The 19650-nt window shown below is 53.3% G+C and overlaps 1 protein-coding gene across 1 annotated transcript in view; it reads right to left on the reverse strand.

The window, feature by feature from the left end:
* The window catches only part of Padi2 (peptidyl arginine deiminase 2), a 43302-nt gene that overhangs the window by 9498 nt on the left and 14154 nt on the right, over positions 1-19650 (reverse strand). Inside the window, exons 4-11 of the mRNA XM_038333793.1 lie at positions 13414-13475; positions 11532-11649; positions 10704-10829; positions 6116-6294; positions 5151-5254; positions 4277-4388; positions 2939-3046; positions 536-687 (exon numbers count right to left, since the gene is read on the reverse strand). Coding sequence (XP_038189721.1) covers positions 536-687; positions 2939-3046; positions 4277-4388; positions 5151-5254; positions 6116-6294; positions 10704-10829; positions 11532-11649; positions 13414-13475 — 961 coding nt within the window. The remainder of the gene's footprint in view (positions 1-535; positions 688-2938; positions 3047-4276; positions 4389-5150; positions 5255-6115; positions 6295-10703; positions 10830-11531; positions 11650-13413; positions 13476-19650) is intronic.

Here is a 19650-nt window from a genome sequence, read left to right on the forward strand (position 1 = left end):
TTTCAGGCAGGTCTTGAGAAGTGAGGACCCAGCCTGCTTACTTTCTCCCAGCAACTGTTTGGATCAGGGTAGAATCTGCCTTTCATTGACTGGGCAGAGAGTACGGTTACCATGGACAGCCGAAGGAGTCAGGGACTCACGCCTGTGAGGTGGGGCCATGCCTTGCTCTTTTCATTTACAGGGAGCCCCCACTCTCCCACTGTCCTCTGCCAGGGAGCCCCCACTCTCCCACTGTCCTCTGCCAGGTGCCTTCGCCAGGTTCCCATGCCCCTTCCCCTCCTGGCCCTACATCTTACCACACACCCTCCCATTTATGGAAGGAGATTACTGGGTTGCATATTAGATCTTAATTTATACTTAGGTGTAAAAGCTAATGTGGCTTTCTTTCTATGAGTGTCTATTGATTTGCAGCACATCTCGACAGGGGCTATTCCCTCTTTAGATTTACTCCAGGTACATACACCCCAGACCACCCCCAAAGAGACAGCCATGCTCCTGTGCCTGCCACCCCCACGCCCGCCCTGGGTTATCTTACAGAGGGAAACTGCTCCCGATGAGGATCCGGCCAAGAGGGTACGCCTTGCCATTCACTGTCACTGGGGGACTGACCTCCAGATTCCCAAAGGAGTCGAGGCTGGTGACTTTCTCAAAGAGGGGCTCCCGGGTCACATAGCCGAAATCCGGGCCCTAGGCACAGAGAGGGTATACATCTGCCTTTAGCCTCCTGCAGCCAGGAGCCCTCTTCCCCAGCAGTCATTCTGTGGTGACAGCTGGTGACGCCCCGCAGCCTGGAGCTCTGGATTCTCTGCCTCAAGGATAGCTGTTACCTGAGGCTAGCTTATTGCCATTAGGGAGTCTGTGAGAGGTCTGACACAGCGAGGGAGTAAGTGTGGGTGCCATGTGAGGGTGTGCACCCCATCTCTGCCTGGGCCCTGGCCCCTAGGCACAGGCACACAATGTGATATCAAGATCTGGCCTCACAGGTTCTGGTGACCTTCCTGGCCATCTCAGAATCTCTCTGGCCCTGGGTTTCCATTTCTGTGAGAAGCATCTTCAACCAGGAGGCCCCAGGCAAAGTGGTGAACTGATCATCCAGGGGCTTTTCTAGACCTGCCCAGAAAGAGGATGGCTCATCCAGTCCCACTGCAAATGCCTTCGGGCATCTCCCTGCAAGGCACTCAGGGTCACATGACTTGCTCTGGCCAATGGAATATGAGCAAGATAGGAGGCTGGCAGGCCCACTTTCTCTTCTTCCCACAGGAGGGGAATGGCAGTTGTGGGCCTGGCTGTAGCTCCAGAATGAGGGCAAAGAGACACAGTCAGGCATCAGTTCAGGCGGTGAGCAGCAGGAGGGACTGGTTGCTGTCGGTTACTAGGTTTGGGGGCTGGTTTGTCACTGCAGTCTTACCTAGTGACAGCTGACTGATAGTCACTCCTACCCAGCCCAACAGTGGCACCTGCCCATCAAGCCTCGTGGTCCTTAGTGCTTCAGCAAACTGGATCTTACACAAGAAGGAAGATTCTACCTGTCCCTGCCATATATATGTATATGTATGTATGTATATATGTATATATGCATATATGTATATATATGTATATATACACATATATTCTCCATTCATTCTTTTTTGATAAAAAAAAGTAGTGATCTTCTTTGGGAATTTGTATTAGAGCAGGGAGTAACTTTTGTGACCCAAAAAGCCAAACCAACCAACAAAAAGACCCTTGTGGTAGGCAGATAAGGCTTACACTGACTGCCTCAGCTGAGAGGCTCAAGGGACAGGCACGCCTGGTGGGGTGGATGGCAGCAGCTTAGCACTTTCTCGCCTGGGGGCCCTTGTTGGCCATGTGTGAGCTGGCCACAGGTGGCAGCTGGAGCTTTACAGTATCACACAGGCCGGCAGGCACGTAGCACAAAGCCGGGCCTGGCCCAGCCTCTGGGAACAATGCAGTCGGGCCTTGGCACCAGGCCAGGCTGGAGCCCTGAAGACAGCTGGAGCCCAGGGGAAGAGAAAGGACAGGGCTGGGCACTTGGTTCTTGTTCCTGCTGCCTGTGGTAGCCCTGGGGTGGTCAATTTGATGGCCCTCTCCTCTAGTGTCAGGGAAAATGAACAGTACCCACATGGCGGGCCTCTGAGGGCGGCCTCCAGACCACAACGGCCACTGACGAGGCCTCGTGACAATGCCTTGATTGAGTAACAATCTTGGGTGAAACCCCGTCTTCTAGAAGCACACACTGAGGTTTATGTACGTTCAAAAGCCTGCCCGAGGTCCCCTCTTTGATACCGGGTGCTGGTCAACGTCAGGTTTCTCTCTCATCCCAGAATGGGGCTTGCATGCTGCTTCTGACACCTCTACAGAGGGGATTTGGGCAGGGTCACCTCTGAATGACCTGACATCCATAGCAGGATCTGTCCTTCATGTGACCATGGGAAAGCCAAATCAGCTGGTGTCTCTGTAACGTGCCCCACACGGGCTTCTGGCTCAGTGTGAAGGGCAAGGATGCAGAGAGGCAAATTTCAGTCCTCCACATGGCTCCAAGCCACAAAGTAGGGGTGACAATGGCCTCCGGGATGGGGAGGAGTCACTGAGATTCACATCCACAAAGTCCTGGTGAGTTGACATCTGTAGGCTTCTGTTTTGTCTCCTTGAGACCCCCATAACTACAAGTTGGAAGGTTGGGGAAGCAGCAGGGGTCAAGGCCTCTGGGCCTGGGCCTTGCTCTGCCTCCCATGGTTCTCATTTCCCACAAGGCAACTCTCCTAGTTTAGAGGCTGCATTGGACCTCAGGGCCCAAGGACCCATCTTACAGATGAGAAAACAGAGGCTCTGCATGGAAGACTATAGTTATTTTTGGGTGCCCCATATTTTTTGACTGTGTTGTCCTCTAAGAGTCCCCACTGTCACCATCCCCCCCAGATGGCCCCCATAATCTTACCAGGAGCTGCTTAATGGGGAAGTCCTTCAGGTTTCCATCTCGAGGGGAATCTAGCACCACGGGGAAGCCTTTGTGGGGAGCCTCAATGTACCCAAACTCAATTTCATCCTGTGGAGGAGAACAAGGAGGGCTTTCAGCTGTAGTGGTACCCAGGGGTGTCTGGAGCAGCATGGATGAGGCGGTAATCCCAGCTGGATGTGGGGGCAGAAGAGGGGGCTAGAGAATATGAGGTCAGCCTGGGCTACATATTGAGACCCTGGTTTAAAAGACTCAAGCACAAGGGGCTGGGGCTATAACCCAGGTGGTAGAGTGCTTGGCTAATGTACATCACCAAGTTCTGGGTTCGAGCCCCGGGGCTACATACACTGAGCACGGGTGGCACATGCTTGTGTATTCATGTAATCGCAGCACCTGGGAGGTGACTGGAGGAGGAGGAGGAGGAGGATAAGAATTTCAAGGTCATTCTCTATGACAGTCTGGGATGTGGGAGATCTTGGTACAGAACCAACAAACATAAAAAACACAAGCAAACTAGGCGTGGCTGTGTGTGCCTGTAATCAGCACTCAGAAAGCAGAGGCTAGCAGCTTGAGAAGGCCCAGCCTGGGCTGCGAAGTGAGAACCTGACTCCAAAATCCAAACAAAAGCAGAGCCAGTGAGATGGCTCAGCGGGTAAAGCAACTTCCTGGCAAACCTGACGACCCGAGTTTGATTCCTGGGACTCACATGAGAGAAGGAGAGAACCAACCGCTCCAAGCTGCCCTCTGACCGCCTCTGTACGTGGGCTGTGGTGTGTGCACCACCCCAACAAATCAACACAATAAGAAGACCTACCACAAAATGAACACAAAAGAGCTTGGCGTGGGAAGTGTGTCTCATTCACAGTCTGCCTCTGGCCCCAACTCTCCTGCTAAGAAGCAAATGATGGCAGGCATCTTTCCACAGATTGCCTCTGCCCATAGCAAAAGGCACGCAATGATCTCTTAGTGATACTGACCTCATTTAAAACACACAAATAGCTATATCTTAAATATATTTCATTCCAAGAAACAGCTCAAGCGTATTCTGTGTCTTCAGTCACAGGCTGACCTTTTTCTTTTTATCTGCCACAGAGTACTCCCCGTGAGGTCATCACCAGCCCCCAAGGATGGATACAAATTAATTTAGTCTAGGCAGCCACTAGAAGGCACACTTGTTCTCCCAAGTCTCTATGCACACGAGCAAACAGCGGGATCCACACACACACATAGGTAGCTGGGTACCAGGGTGTTCACAGCAAGCCTCTTTGAGCCAGAGCCCTTTCTGCGTCCTTCCCCTGCGCCCAGCCAGGCCCCTCTCACCTGGATCCAGCGGTCTCCACGGTTCATATACTGAAAACAAACTTTCAGTTCGCAGTTGGTTTTCTCCACCAGGTTCTTCACCTCTTTCAGGAACAGGTAATTGTCCTTCATGCTGAGGAGTATAGGAAGAGACCAAAAGGAAGAGTGGGGGGCGGGGACACACACAAGTGCCACCCATCTTGGGTGGTCGCAGCTGCTGTCACTCTGGACTGAGTTGTGGTGATGAAGCCCCGCCTGTGCCCATAGCTACTTTGTAAAGGCCACTGGGGCCGTGGTCCACATAAGCCCACCCGCTTCCACAGTTTTTGTCAAGGTCACATGGATAGATAAGACAAGGAAGGGACCTATGACCCCGACATGCTCTCTGGCTCCCCAGAATTTAGAAAGTGCTGTGTCTGGGGTATGGGAAATCCTGGCATGAAGAGCATGGTGGGCAGAGGGCCCCTCTGGAGCTGTCAGCCATACACACGTGGATCCTTTTTGCCCTTCCTGCTCATCTTGATGTGCTAACCAAGCACATAGTAAACACTTAGTAAAAAACTGCTGAATGAGTGAGCAAGATGAGCCAGGAACCTAGCCACACACAGTCAGGGCTCCAAGTGGGAAGAGGAAGGAGAAACACGGCCTTTGTGACATACAGCTGGAGCCAGGATAAGTGTATAGATGCAGGGGCATCATCTCAGCCCTCACAGCAAGCCTGTGGTTTGTGCATTTCAGGGAAACGGAGGCACAGAGAGACCACATGAGCTGCTGCAGGTTAAATAGCTGCTAAGCGGCAGAGACAGAATTGGATTTAAGTCAGTCAGACCCTGAAGCCCAGCTCTTGGCCACTCTGCCACACTGCCTTGTAGACCAGACCATGCCTGCCCCTTACCAGCACACAAACACTGTGACGGGAGGCAGGATGTTGGGGGTCATAATCCACGGTGCAATCCGGAATGTCACAGTGTCTGTGAAGATGGGTGTCAGTGGGATGCCCTGGGTGTGGGAGAGAAGAGGAGCACCAGTGAGCCACATCGGGGTACCTGTGGTCCCTGCTTCCCTCTCAATGGGTGAGACCGACAACAATGCATTTACTGAGCACTTACTGTATGCTGAGAATGGTGCCAAGTATTGTTTCTATGTGCATGCACAGGTCTATGTCTCTCTCTCTCTCTCTCTCTCTCTCTCTCTCTCTCTCTGTGCGTGCGTGCGTGTGTGTGAGAGAGAGAAAGAGAGAGAGCGAGAGAGAGAAAGAGAGAGAGCGAGAGAGAGAGAAAGAGAGAGACAGAGAGAGAGAGAGAGAGAGAGAGAGAGAGAGAGAGAGAGAGATGCCCATGATGGCTAGAAGAGGGCATCGGATTCCCCTAGAGCCAGAGTTACATGCAGGTGTGAGCAGCCCAGTGCCAATCATGTGATTGCTGGGGAACAAAATCCACACTTCTGGAAGAGCAGCCGAGCCATCTCTCCAGTTCCATTTACCAAGTATTTTTGCCTGTACCAATTCATTCCCAGGGGATAGATGCTACTGTAATCCTTACTTTTCAGATGAGGTCAGCCTGGGCTACATATTGAGATCTTGGTTTAAAATACTCAAGCACAAGGGGCTGGGGCTAAAACCCAGGTGGTAGAGTGCTTGGCTAACGTACATCACCAAGTCCTGGGTTTGAGCCCTAGGGCTACATATACTGAGCAGGGTAGCACATGCTTATGTAATCATGCAATCGTAGCATCTGGGAGGTGACTGGAACTAGGAACTGTAGAGGCCTTGCACCTATCCTGCACGCACACTTTGTCCCATCGTAGTTACCAGATCCCAGCCAGGGGTATCGTTACACAGGGGAGGCATGTGGCTCTCACCTCGGCCATATACTCCAGCAGGCTGACGTGGATGGAAACCAGGCCTGAGAAGCTCTCATCGGGGAAGCGGAGGCCTTCCACAAAGAACAGCAGCTCCGCCGAGCCACCCGTGTACTTCACCACGTGGAAGAGCTTCTGCCGGCCCAGGATGTGAATGTAGCGTTGGCCGAAGAAGGGGTCTGTAGGGGATGGACCCACGTTAGGACCCTCTCCCATCAGGAGGTCAGGGGGCTGGGGGCAAGGGGCAGAGGGACTGGTCCTTTAGACACAGAGAGATGCACAGTGAGAAACAGCACAGGACGGTGCAAACTGGTCATTGTCATAGTCTGGGCACACGTGTGCCAGCTGGTTTCTGGCTTCCTCATCTGGAAAACGAGCTGCCTGGGGAATGAGGGCAGATGGGATGGCATGGTTAGCATAGCAGTAGGGAGGTGTTAGTCCCATTTTACAGAGGAGGAAACGAACTCAGAAAGCAGAAATGGCTGGGCAGGGCCAACAATTCACGTCTAATTCCAAATGCCAAGTTCCTATTTTTTTGGTATGGATAAGACACGAGTGTGCCATTTGTTTGAGAAGGTTTCTTCTGTTTTGGGGAAGCTCTGCCGTGTAGATCTTGGGTGGGAAGGAAGTCGTTCCTGCCCCATAAAACCGCCAGCCCTTTACAGTGATCTCCCCTCTGCCTGGAAGACCGGTGTCCTCAACCCTTCTGGGACTCCTTTGTAGATTCCTAGAGAGCAAGCCAGGGTCCATTTCGCATCGCAGCCTGAGAATACATGCTGTCAGGGTGAGAGACGGCCCTGCCAGGCCATCTGCCTGTCTGGCACATGGTCATGTTTAATAAACGTTTGTTGAATGAAGCAATGGCTTCCATCAGTACCTACAGGAGAGGCCCATGGGGGATTTCAGGGCTGGTTCAGAGTTCATGAACTGAATTACTTGGGCCAGCATGAGCAAAGACCTTCAGGAAGCCAAAGGCCATGAGGCAGCCTCTGTGTCTAAGTGATGCTCAGTGGTGATAAGACAGCGGATGTGGGGAGCATCTAACGGCAGTGTCACGGCGGAGAGCTTGTCCATTACTCTGGGAGGGGAAGGGCAGGGAGGCAGGGGAGACTTCTGAGCAGAGGGAAGTGACTGAGATGCTCTTGTGGGGTAGCAGGGTGCCTGCGAGGATGTGGCAGGAAAGAGATACTTGCATTGGCAAAGGCCTGGAGATAGGACCCTACACAGTTCCACAAGCAGCTTCTTTAGGCCCTGCAAAGCTGGAAGGGCAAATCAGGCTCAGCTTAGCGCTTTCAATGACAGTCCATCAGCTAATGATGGGCTGCCCAAGGGTTAGAACATGAATCGGGACCATTCCCAGTCCACAGGGCTAAAATCTGTCAAGTCCAATGTACCCCAAAATGTATGCTTGAGACAACATCTGCTTTAGGACAGGGTGCTCACCTGGACCCTGATTATGAATAGCACCATGAACAGGTGACCTTTTTGTCTTCCCAAGTCAGAGGGACCTCAGGCCAAGCATCCTCCAGACTTGGCAAGTTACAAACTTTCTGTGAACCCTGTTGATCTCTCAAACAGGTCACTCAATTGCTAACTTGGGGACAGAGGGGATGTGGGAGACATAGGTGGGTCTGGTGGGAGGATGCATTCTGCTCAGTTGCTGGCAGCTGGTGGCTTTCTCCTCCTCTTGAAGCCTATGCCTTGTGATTCACAATGTGTCTCTATTTGGGGCTGCTTTCTGGCAGTTAGTGCCAGCGCCAGGCAGATTGAATCTCACGTGGAAACAACACAGCCCTTGTTTCAAAGAGCCCCCATCGCTGTTCACGGTCCCCAGCTTGGTGCAGAGCCTGCCACCCTTGGAATGGCTGACTGTCCCTGCAGGTACCAATGATGCATATCTATTGAGTGGCTCTCCAGCCCTGAGCTGGACCTGCTAGCCACCCCTGGCCTCTCCTGAGCTTCGGTCATCTGCCCTGGATGCCCAGCACATGGCCTGATTTGGCACAACCTTTCCAGTTGCAAAGAGACGGATAGTGTGACTGTCTGTCTTGGCTTGCCTGTGATGGAAGGGTGTCTTGGCATAACAGACCTTCTGTGCTGAAAATCAGGGAGGTTCCGGACAAATGGGGACACGTTGTTTACTGTGTCCTTGGAGGAAAAGGTGAGTCCCCAGTTTGGGGGGTTCTAGGGAGACTTGAGACTGGAGGAGCAAGTTTCTAGGTCCTCCAGGGAGCACTGGAGATTTCTATCATACTAATAATCACCAGTTCATATAATTCCAATCAAGAAATAGCTACTGTTGTACAGAGCTTTCCATGGGCCAGTGTGACAGTGGGGACCCCACTGCGGTCCATGCCACCCCACAGAGGAGGCCCCCAGGGATCCCAGAGCCTGGCTCCTGACCTTGTGGGGAACTGGACTGTCTCTCCTAGAACACAGGTCAGGACACTGAAGTAACATGACACATTACACACAAGGTACTCAGATTCCGACAGAATTCCCCATAGGCTTATATGGAAGAAAAGGATATTGGACCAAAGAGTAAGATTAATTGTCCCTTCTGCTGGGCCCTTGTGACTCAGTATTCTCCTGTGCCACTGTCTGTTTGATACAATGCAGACTCACTTGAGAAGGGGAAGTCTCAATGAGGAACTGTCCAGATCAGGTTGGCCTGTGAGTATGCCTGTAAAAGTTATTCTTAACTGGTTAACTGAGGTGAGTTAATGTGGGTGGTACCATTTCATGGACTGGACCCTGCACTGAATGAAATAAAAAGAGAGCTAAGCTGCCAAGGTGGCTTTCCTGCCATGATGGACAGGAACCTGGAGCTGTGAGATCAAGTAAGGCCCTTTTTCTTCTAAGTTGTTTTTTTGCCAGAGTACCTTATTAGAATAAGCAGGACATGCAACTAAGACACCTGGAGTCCATATCTAAGGGAAACTGACTAGGGAGGCAGACCCAGGAGCCCTATCCTCCCTGTGGGATGATGGCCCAGCTAAGACATCTAGGGGGACACTCTCCATCAGCTCTCAGCAGGAGCTTTTTCTTGCCTGCTCAGGACCCAGTGAAGTGGAGAAGTGGGAGTGGACCCAAGCCTGGGTATACTCCAGTTAGCAAACCAAAGAAGCATCTAGAGAATGCCCCAAGTCAATGCCCAGGTTGGGTCAAAGCCCCAATTGGGTCCTCCTGGTCCCCTTCTGTCACATGGTGACTCTCAACTGGACCCTGCAAACATCAGTTTCTCAGCCCCCTGGTGCAGTGGAGCCAGCCTGACTTCAACCATCTGTCAGAGCCCAGAGAGGAGCATCATAGGCCTGTCCACTAGTTTCCCAGCTGAGTCCCTCCTTGAGGTTAGGGTCCTGCATAGTGACTGCCTGTCTCTAGTGAATCTATCCAGAATGTGTCCCACAGTGAGGCCCGAGGCTCAGGCTCCAGACAGAAGGTTCCATAACACCTGACAAACTGCAAGATGCTTCACAGAGAAACTCTTCGCGTGGGTAGAAGACCTTGACAGTTCTGCCCCAAACCCTCTGGGGCTGGGGATGTGGCTCAGGTGTAGAGTGCCTGCCCAGCATGTACCAGGCTCTGGTTTGATCCTCAGCACCACATTCTAGAGCACAAGAGTGGTGGGTGGCTGTAATCCCAGCACTTGGGCAGTGGCTGCAGAAGGGTCACATGGTCAAGGTCACCCTCCCTTCCCTACAGATGGAGTTAGAGACCGTGAAACCCTGTCTCAACAAACAAACAAAAACAAAACCCCTGGGGTGACTCTCCACTGTGCTAAGAATAAAACACCAACCCTATCTTTGCTCTGACCCTCCCAGCTTTGTTGGCTGACTCTCTAAGCACGGGCCCCCTCCCAGGCCTAGTCTTTCTGCTTCTCTAAAGCACTGACCCAGTCCCCTCTTCCAAGCCTGCTATACACTGTGCCCACGCCTTAGCTTGTTCCTCCCCAGCCCCTCCCCAGCCCCTCCCCTGCTCTTCCCCAGCTCCTCCCCAGCCCCTCCCTCCTCCCCAGCTCCTCCCCAGCTCCTTCTTATCGTTTCCTTAGAGTCTCATCTCTAAAGTCACTCCCAAGAGAGGCCTCTCAGGACCAAGTAGCCAGCTCAGTCTCTGTGCTAAAGCTCCCTGGGACCTTTCTTCTGACATGTCTTCCTCACTCAGGGGCGGCTCCTCCTGGGCAGAGTGGGTAAGGGGACAGATATGTTTACTGTATTGGTACCCAGGTGGCTCTATGGCAGAAGCAACATAGTGGCATCCAGGACACCCTGTCACCACCAGGAGGAAGAAGGGCGGCTGTGGCATCATCTCCAGGGACCTTTGAAAGTCAGAAGTGCCAGACAATACCTGGAGGAAGTGTATATCTGGCCTCAGGTATCATGAAGGCAACAGGACTCTGACTTCAAAGGCCCTTCCTCCCCTGACCACTGGAGAGAAGTGTGTGGACACAGGTCATTGAATCTCCTTGCGGGAGGAAAGATGTGTATCTGTAGCTCACTCTGTGGGCTCCACAGCCTGGGGCACCTGTGCAGAGAGAAGGCAGGGCCGCAAGGGCTTTGGGAGGGTAGGGGACATGACGATCACTCACTCTCCACGTAGAACACGCCCACTTTGTCCGAGTCTGACATGGAAATATACAGGACTATCTCGTACCCAGCGGGCAGGCGGTCAGGACCTTTGGTCCTCAGGATCATCTGAGACATGTCCTTGAGGTCTATGGGTAGAAAAAGGGGATTCAGAGGAAGGCCTGAGGGAGCTGGTCTCACTACGGCTCTTACCTTTCCCACCAGGGCAAGGCCCCTCCTGCATACATGCATCATGGGAACTACCCAGAAACTAAGGGAAAGAAGCTTATCTCCCACCTGGGAGAACTGGTCAACCCTTTGGGAATTTCCTTCTCTCTAGTCTTTTTTTCTCATATGTTGACTAGGCTGGCCTGAAACTCACTATGTAGACCAGGCTGGCCTTGCCCTTACAGAGATCTGCCTGCCTCATTTATGTGTGTGTATGTGTGTGTGTGTCTGTCTGCCTGTATGTATGCATGCCATGGTATGTGTGTGTGTGTGTGTGTGTGTGAGAGAGAGAGAGAGAGAGAGTGTGTGTGTGCACGCGCGCGTGCGCGCACGTGTGTGTAGGTCAGGGAACAGCTTGCAGGAGTCTATTCTCTCTCTTTATCACGTGGGTTCCAGGAATTGAATTCAAGCCATCTAGCTTGGTGACAAAGTGCCTTTACCTTCTGAGCCATCTTGCCGGCCCTTCCAGGTTTTCCTCTATCCATGCATGTAAAGGTACAGCTGGATTGTATTTACATTTTTGAGCGCTAACCATTTGAATCATTATTTCCTGCCTCACCCCCTGCCCTGCTCAGGAAAGGACACAATGTTCCCATCACCCCGCAATGTGGCCCCACAGGTACCTTCCTTGCTGTAGACCTTTTCATCACTACAGTCCTCCGTGGGCAGCCAGGGTGTGTCTCGGTCACAGTTCACCAGCAGGATGGCCCCCTGGCCGTCAGGACCCCAGGTCCAGGACGCCTGCAACAGCAGGGACACAGGTCAGTGCCTTCCCTGGTTCAATCCAAGGGCACTTTTCTGAGGGGCAGACATGGTTAGGAGTAGTTCCTGCCCACTGGGACAGCCGCTGGGACCTGGAAGGCTTGAAGGGCCCAGAAGGGACCCATATGATCACCCAAGTTCAAGATCAGAGAGACAGGAAGACTGAATAGGGCATGTGGGCCTCAGCTCTGGTGTGAGGTGACCATGCCTGGCAGAGATGGTGGCAGGAACTGGCATTCTAGGACAGGCTTGAGGTGACTGATTCCAGACACGCTCTGAGTGCTCCCAAGGGGGCCGCCACCTTGCCCTGCTTTCTGTCCTGCAGCCACAGGGCCCAGAGCAGACTCCAACTGGATCACACCGCTTCCCTGTTTGAAGCCCTCACCGTCAACTCAGATAAAGCCTGGATTCTCTGGTCTTCCAGAGGCTGGTGAGACGCATGGCCTTTGCATCTGGTCTCTTCATCCACTCTGCCCCAGCCACACGAACGTCCTCTGCACTCCAGGAGTTCCCAGACCTTTGCCATGCTGGTCCCTCCTCCCCCAGTCAACCCCACCACTCTTCCTAGACTCAGCGCACCTGACCCTCCTTGCAGGAGCCTTTCTGATCTCCAGGGCAGCTGCCCTGCTCTGTACATGGTCCTTTCTTTCTGTGTTCTCTCAGGAGCACTGAGGTCATAGACAACACAGTCACCTACAGCATTATTCCTTGAACTTTGGCCTCTCTAGGTTTTTGCTGTTCCCTGGGCCTGCCATGGTCCTAGAATATACAAGATAAATTTCTTGTTTTGAGACAGGGTCTTACAGAGCTCAGGCTGGCCTCTGATTCACCATGTAGCAGAGGATGGCCTTGAAACCTTGACCTTCCTGCCTCTACCTCCTGAGATCTGGGATCCTGGCATGCACCACCCCTACTCAAAAACATAAAACGGTATTTGTAGGGTGGGCAAAGACACTGTGACAAATTCACTGGCACAGGTATGGGAATTCTCACTAATTTAGGTCTACAGGGACTGGATGATTTTGCCATGATCGCACTGGGATTGATGCTGGGAATCAGATCCAGCGTTTCCTGCATTCAAGGCAAGCACTCTCAGCAACTGAACTACATTCTCGGCCTTCTGAGGATTTTGTGTGGGATTGGCAAGACCTACAATCTGTATTTAAGAGCTCTCTCCAGAAAGTGCTTTACTTTTTAAAAGACAGGGTCTGTTCATGTTGGCTAAGAACTCTTGTTCCTCTTGGCTCTGCCCCCGAGCGGTGAGATGACAGGTATGTGCCACCTCTCTCAGCCTCCTTTAGCTTTATTTATACAGGGTCTCACTAAATAGCCCTGGCTGGCCTAGAGCTCTCTATATAGACCAGGCCCGCCTCTGCCTCCTCAGTGCTGGGATTAAGGGTGTGTGCTACCACAACTTCCTGCCCCTCTAATTTTAAGAGAAGAGGCCTAAGAGGTACAAATGCCTTCCCTGGGCAGCCTCTGTCTCTGATGCATTGATTCTTCAGACTGCTCTGTGACCCATGCCAGGGAAGCTGATCCTACAGCGAGCCCAGCTTGTCTGAGGCCTCTCCCTGTTGTGCGGCATCTGCATCCAGCTTTGGCCCTCAGCCTCCCGCCTTGTGAGATGGTAGCTGACCGCTCTGGTACACAGCTCTGCCTGAATGCACCGTGCAGTCCCTGCAATGCCCTGGAGGTCCTCCCATGTCAGGGTCGGGACAGCTGCCCCCGCTGCAGGCCAGTAACCTTCTTAGGGTTGTTCTTCTCCACCTCGCCATCCCGGTCTGCATCCACGTCTAGCGAGATCTCTGCAGGCAAGAGACCAGTGTGAGCTGAAGAGCCAGTCAGATAGTGTGAGGTTGGAGGAGCCCAGTGGGAAATGGGGCAGTCCCCCCACCCCCCACCGTTCACTTGGCTGCTGGGAGAGGGCCTTGCCGAGGTCATCATCTCCTGCTTACATGCTACCGCCTCCAGGGAACCTCAGCAGACACATAAAGCTTTGGAAGGGGGGGGGGTGTCCTCTGCAAACCCTGGTAGGGTGGTAGGCTAATCCTCACTGTACATGTGTGAGAGACTCAGGTCACCTGCCCAAGGTCACAGTGGTATTAATAGAGTCAGGGGGTCACAGTGTTTCGAATTCCTTTTTTGGGCTTTTCTCAGGAGCATCTGTACAAACACACACGTCTGTCTGTCTGTCTGTCTGTCTGCCTGCCTGCCTGCCTGCCTGCCTGCCTGCCTGTCTGTCTGTCTGTCTGTCTGTCTGTCTGTGTTTCTGTCTCTGGCTTTCTCTCTTTTCCCTCTCCCCTCATTTTATTTTTGTTGTTGAGAAGAAGTCATGTCTTTAGTCCTCGTCTACCTAAGGGAGCCTGTGATGCCAGCTTCAGACAGGCCAACCAGGGCAGGGTCTCTGCAGACCCTTTCTCTTGGGGGAAACTTCAGCATTCCAGAAGCTCTCATGGGAAGGCTCTGTGGAGCCTTTGGGGCAGAGAGGAGGTTCAACATGAGATGGTCTTAGGTTGGTGCCGTGGAACAACCCTTCTGTACACTGTGAATATGTATTACTCTCATTGGTTAATAAAGGAGCAGATTGGCCTATAGCAAGGCAGGATAAAGTTAGGTGGGACAATCAAACTGAGGACACGGGGATGAAGAAGGGTGGAGTCAGGGAGATGCCAGCCAGCTGCTGAGGAAGCAGGATGTATTGAAAATAAGGTAATAAGCCATGTGGAGAAGCATAGATAAGAAATGTGGGTTAATTTAAGCGTAAGAGCTAGCTAGTAACAAGGTTAAGCTATTGGCCAAGCATTTCTAAATAATATTAAGACTCCGTGTCAGTTATTTGAGAACAGGCGGTCAGGATAGGAAAACTCTGCCTACAGATCGGAACTCTGGTTCTCCAGTTATGAGCTGTTTGACTTTGGGCAGATTCCACAACTTCTCTCAGCTCCTATCCCCTCACCTCCAGCATGGGGTTCTGGTTTAGCAATTGTGCCAATGGAAACAGCTGGCACTTTCTGAGCCATACGAATCCATGAGTGGGACTGTTCTGGGTGTGGGTGTTTAGTGGCATTCTGGCCACCACCTGCAAGATGCTGGTAACATTTCCCATGCCTCCAGTTGCGGTCTTACAGTCTGGGGAGGTAAAATCTCCCCGAGTTAGCGGATGGAGGGAGGAGGGTGAGGTGTTGCTGGGGAGGTATGGGAGGACTCCCAGCATGAGATGTGATGCTTCCAGGCCTTGAGCTGCTCCAGTGAGCTTGTCTCATGATAACTATGACTTCAACTATGTTGGAAGCTGTGTGGGAAGGAATGCACCCAAGTCAGTACTTTGGCGGGCATACCTTCTTTGGGTGGAAGGAGGGTCCTGACACAGGGAGGGTGCTGATGGTACCCACCCCTGGTTACATTACCCCAACAGGGTCCAGAGTCACATTCAGGGCTTCTTTTATCCACAGTTCTAGTCCCACTGGCCCAACGATGGCTTTTGTGGGTGCAGAAGGAAATGGGAAGACCATGAGGTACTGGGAAGAGGCACTTTCTGGTGTCCCATCCTCCTGGACCTTCCATAAGCCCTGCACTATAAGGCATCCCACTGATGATGGCTATGTAAGGTGCCCCACCAGAGTACCTGCTGTAACTCAGCCCTGAGCGAGCGATACACAGTAGACATCACTAGGAGCCTGTGGCTCCGGAGAGAAATACAATCACACCCATTTCAGAAAGGAACAAACTCAGGCTTTGAAGAGCCACTCAGCAGTCAGCAACGTGGCTCTTGAGTGAGCCTGGAGCTGGCAGATGATCCCAAAGCAGAGAGAGGCCCTCTAACTGCAGTGAGAGGCAGTGAGAGGCCGAGGTGCAGGGACAATGTTGACTTTGGCTCCCAACTTCACCAACTTTCCAGCCTGCCACGCCCCACTCCATGAACACAGCGCTCTGCCAACTGCTGACGCTCTCCAGGGCTATTCTCCCTCTGAGAACTCCAGGAAAGAGACCCACATTGCCACACAAAAAAGGAGTCTGAGGCCACCCAGCAGGATGGTGACACCGCACATACCCAAGTTCTTAGAGTGCCGGGGGAGGGGGGGGTCCTCTGACTCCAGACATCCGCTCTGTGTTACGCCCCTCACTGATCCAGGCTGACATAATACCTGGACAGTTTCCAAAAGCCAATCTCATCTTTAAAGTCCCAACATGGGCTCCCCTGAAGGTCACTGGCCACATCCTCACAGTGGAGCCCCGTGGCTTCATTTCTAGGCCACAAGGGAACATTGAAGTTCCTTATGGTGGGTCTCCTGTGTCTCCCATGCAGGGCATCGTGGGAGATAATGAGGCACTTCAAGCCATACTGAAGGAAGGCTCTTTTCCCTCCCTCCCTCCCTCCCTCCCTCCCTCCCTCCCTCCCTCCCTCCCTCCCTCCGTCCCTCCCTCCTTCCCTCCCTCCCTCTCTCCCTCCCTTCCTCCCTTTCTTCCTCCCTCCCTCCCTCTTTCTTTCTACTGAAGGAAGGCTCTTCCTCTCTAACTCCCTCCATCCCTCCCTACGTCCCTCCCTCCCTTCGTCCCTCCTTCCCTCCCTCTTTCTTTTTACTTGTTTTTGTGCCCTGGCTGGCCTGAAACTCACTATGTAGACCAGGCTGGATTCATGCTCAGACCCCCTTGCCTGTTTCTCTGGTTTCCTAGAGCAGCAATTGAAGGTGTGCACCACCACGCCCACCTCTTTCTTTTTCTAGGTTTAAAGTTATGTGTACGGGTGTTTGGGCTTAATGTATGTCTGTGCCTGGTGCCTGGGGAGGCATTGGATCTCCTGGATCTCCTGGATCTCCTGAATCCGGAGTTACAGATGGTTGTGGACCATCATGTGGGTGCTGGGAATCAAACCAGGAGCCTCTGAAAGAACAGCCAGTGCTCTAAACTGCTGAGCCATCTTCCCAGCCCGTATTTCCCTTTCTGATAGGGTCTGGCTATGTTGCCCAGACCTTCCATCCTCCTGTCTCAGTACTTCTGAGTACTGGGATTGCAGATGTGTCCCATTAAGCCCGTCTAAATCATTTTAAATTAACACGTGCGTGCGTGCACACACACACACACACACACACACACACACACACACACACACGACAGAAGCCAGAGGACAACTTTCAGGAGTTTGGAGCCTCTCCTAACAGGTGGGTTCCAGGGACCAAAGTTAGGTTATCGCTTGGTGGCAAGCGCCCTTGCCTGCTGAGCCACCTTTCCAGCCCCTTTGAGCCCTAGGCTCACAAGCGCAGGGCAAGTGCTGCACACACCTCCCTGGCAGAGAGCACACCTCCCCCGCGACTCTGTCCCCAGCATTTAGATCTTTATCAGAGTGGTGCTTAACTTGGCACAAAGAGATAAATCAAACAGCCATGAATCCTTTAGGGGCAGCCGCAATCCCCTCCCTACACTCTCCTCACCTCCCTAAGGCCACACCAGGTTTCTTGTTGCTTCCCGACCCCCCTCTCCTTCCCTTTCTCTCCCTCCCTCCCTGCCTCCCTGCCTCCCTGCCTCCCTGCCTCCCTCCCTCCCTGCCTCCCTCCCTCCCTCTCTCCCTCCCTCCCTCCCTGCCTCCCTGCCTCCCTGCCTCCCTGCCTCCCTGCCTCCCTGCTTTCCTCCCTCCCTCCCTCCCTCCCTCCCTCCCTCCCTCCCTCCCTCCCTCCCTCTCTTCCTCCCTCCCTCCCTCCCTCTCTCCCTCCCTCCCTCTCTCCCTCCCTCCCTCCCTCCCTCCCTGCCTCCCTGCCTCCCTCCCTCCCTCCCTCTCTCCCTCCCTCCCTCCCTGCCTCCCTGCCTCCCTGCTTCCCTCCCTCCCTCCCTCCCTCCCTCCCTCCCTCTTTTTTCTCTTTTCCTTTTTTCCCCCTAAGTATCTTTGGCTGTCCTGGAACTCACTCTGTAGACCAGGCTGCCCTAAGAATCACAGAGATCCGCCTGCCTCTGCCTCCTGAGTGCTGGGATTAAAGGCGTGCGCCACCGCACCCAGCCTGTCTCCTGATTTATTACTCTCTGAAGGCTCCGCCACCTTCCCATTATGAAATTTGTGCTTTCGCGGTCTCACTCTTGGCCACCTCCTCTCCATCTTCTACAGGACTTCTCAGTTCTCTCAGGACCTGTCACTGCCCCCACAGTCCACTGACTTCTCCGCTGCCCTCCAGCCTCCCCTGGACCTGCTCCCTGGCTCTGATAGGGTGCTGTCCACAGGCCAAAAAGGAGAGGCTGGAGCAGCCCCTTCCACGCTCTGCCCTCCCCCGGGGGAGGGGAACACACCTGTTTCACAGCCTCTGAACTCCAGACATTTCCCAGAGGCTCTGGGTCCTGCCTCAGCTACCCAGAATAGCCCCAAGGTGTCAGGTGGCGCCCCGGTGCCAGTGCCGGGGTGTGGGGCAGATTCATGGGAAATGTCACTAGGATTGAGTTTGAAGCCTTTGCCTTGGGAACCTAGACACAGAGGCTGTGGCTGCATTTTGGCTGGCTGCCAGCCCTGTGGACTGTGGCTATGCTGGCCTGGCCTTCTGACTTGTTCCAGGAGCTTGGGATACAGTGCGAGGAAGGGCTTTGGGGGCAGGCAGAGAAATGAGAACCTGCCGTGGATGCTGAGGGCTCCAGAGCTGGGCCTGTGGGGGAGCTCAGGGTACATGGAGAATTTACCCAAGGTCCTGATGGGAGAAAAGCGCTGAGGCCCCTGGGCTAGGACCTCAGCAGGAGAGATGACTGTCCCCTCCCTCTTTTCTATCCCCCATCTTCATTATCCTCTGAAAGGTCCTAACTGGAGTCTCAAAGGTTCTTAGAAATTAACTCAAATCCTCATTCTATAGCTGGGGAAAAGTGGAGTCCAGAGAGGGAGATCTACTGGCCAGGGCCACACAGCAGGGTCAGACAGATCTGATTTGTCCAGGGGCTCCTTAGGTTTGTTCCCATGGTGCAGGATGAAGTCCCTCCAGGCAGAGAGTAAGAGAAAGGGGAAGGGAGCCTCCGCCCAGCACCTGCTGTGCCTTGGCACAGGCCCTTTGCACATGCCACTCCCTGACTCCCTGGAGGCACCGTGCTAGAAAAGGCCCCTTTTGCAGATGGAGAAACTGAGCCCGAGGGTGATGGAGCTGGTGCAAGATCACCATGAGGTGGACAGAGGAGGCAAAGCCACAGCCTATTCTTGCCTGTCCTGAGGCTCCTGCTGTTCAGTGTGGGCTTGGGACAGTCCGAGTGAGGTACAGTCAGAACTGCTTCTGTGGGGTCAGGTCTAGGGGTGTTCAGGTGTTCTCCCCTCTTAGGTGCTACTTCTCATCACTCACAGTGGAGGTGCTGAGGGAGGAGAAAGTCAGGGGGGACATGGGCTATGGGAGGACCATGGGAGGGCCACAGGAGGACCACGGGAGGGCCACGGGAGGACCACGGGAGGGCCACAGGAGGGCCACGAGTTCGCCACTGGTTCCTGCTAACGGAACAATGGGACTTCACAGTGCCTGGTATTTAAAATGTGAATGGCTGCCTTTTATTCTGAAAGGATCCCCTCTCTGGGGGCTTTGCCACAGAGCTATAGCTCAGTCCCTCCTCCTTTTCCTTTAGTTTGGAGACAGGGTCACCCTAGGCCGTCTAGGCTGGCCTTGAACTCTCTTCTTAGCCCAGATGGTCTCCTGCCTTCGCCTCAGAGCAGGAGGGATTACAGGTACGTGTCACTAGGCCCTACTTCCCTTTCTGCTTGGTTTGTTTGTGCTTTTCAAGATTGGGTTTCTCTGTGTAACAGCCCTGGCTGTCCAGGACCGCTCTCTGTCCAGGCTGGCCTTGAACTCACAGAGATCCGCCTTCGTCTGCCTCCCGAGTGCTGGGATTAAAGGTGTGTGCCACCACCACCTAGCCTCCCTTTCTACTTTTTTATGTAATTCATTTATGTATATTTATTTGAGATAGGGTCTTATGAAGTCCAGGCTGGCCTCGAATTTGCTACGTAACCAAGGCTGGCCCTAAAATCCTGATCCT

The sequence above is a fragment of the Arvicola amphibius genome, chromosome 6, assembly GCF_903992535.2.
Source record: "Arvicola amphibius chromosome 6, mArvAmp1.2, whole genome shotgun sequence".
Classification (NCBI taxonomy): Eukaryota; Metazoa; Chordata; class Mammalia; order Rodentia; family Cricetidae; genus Arvicola; species Arvicola amphibius.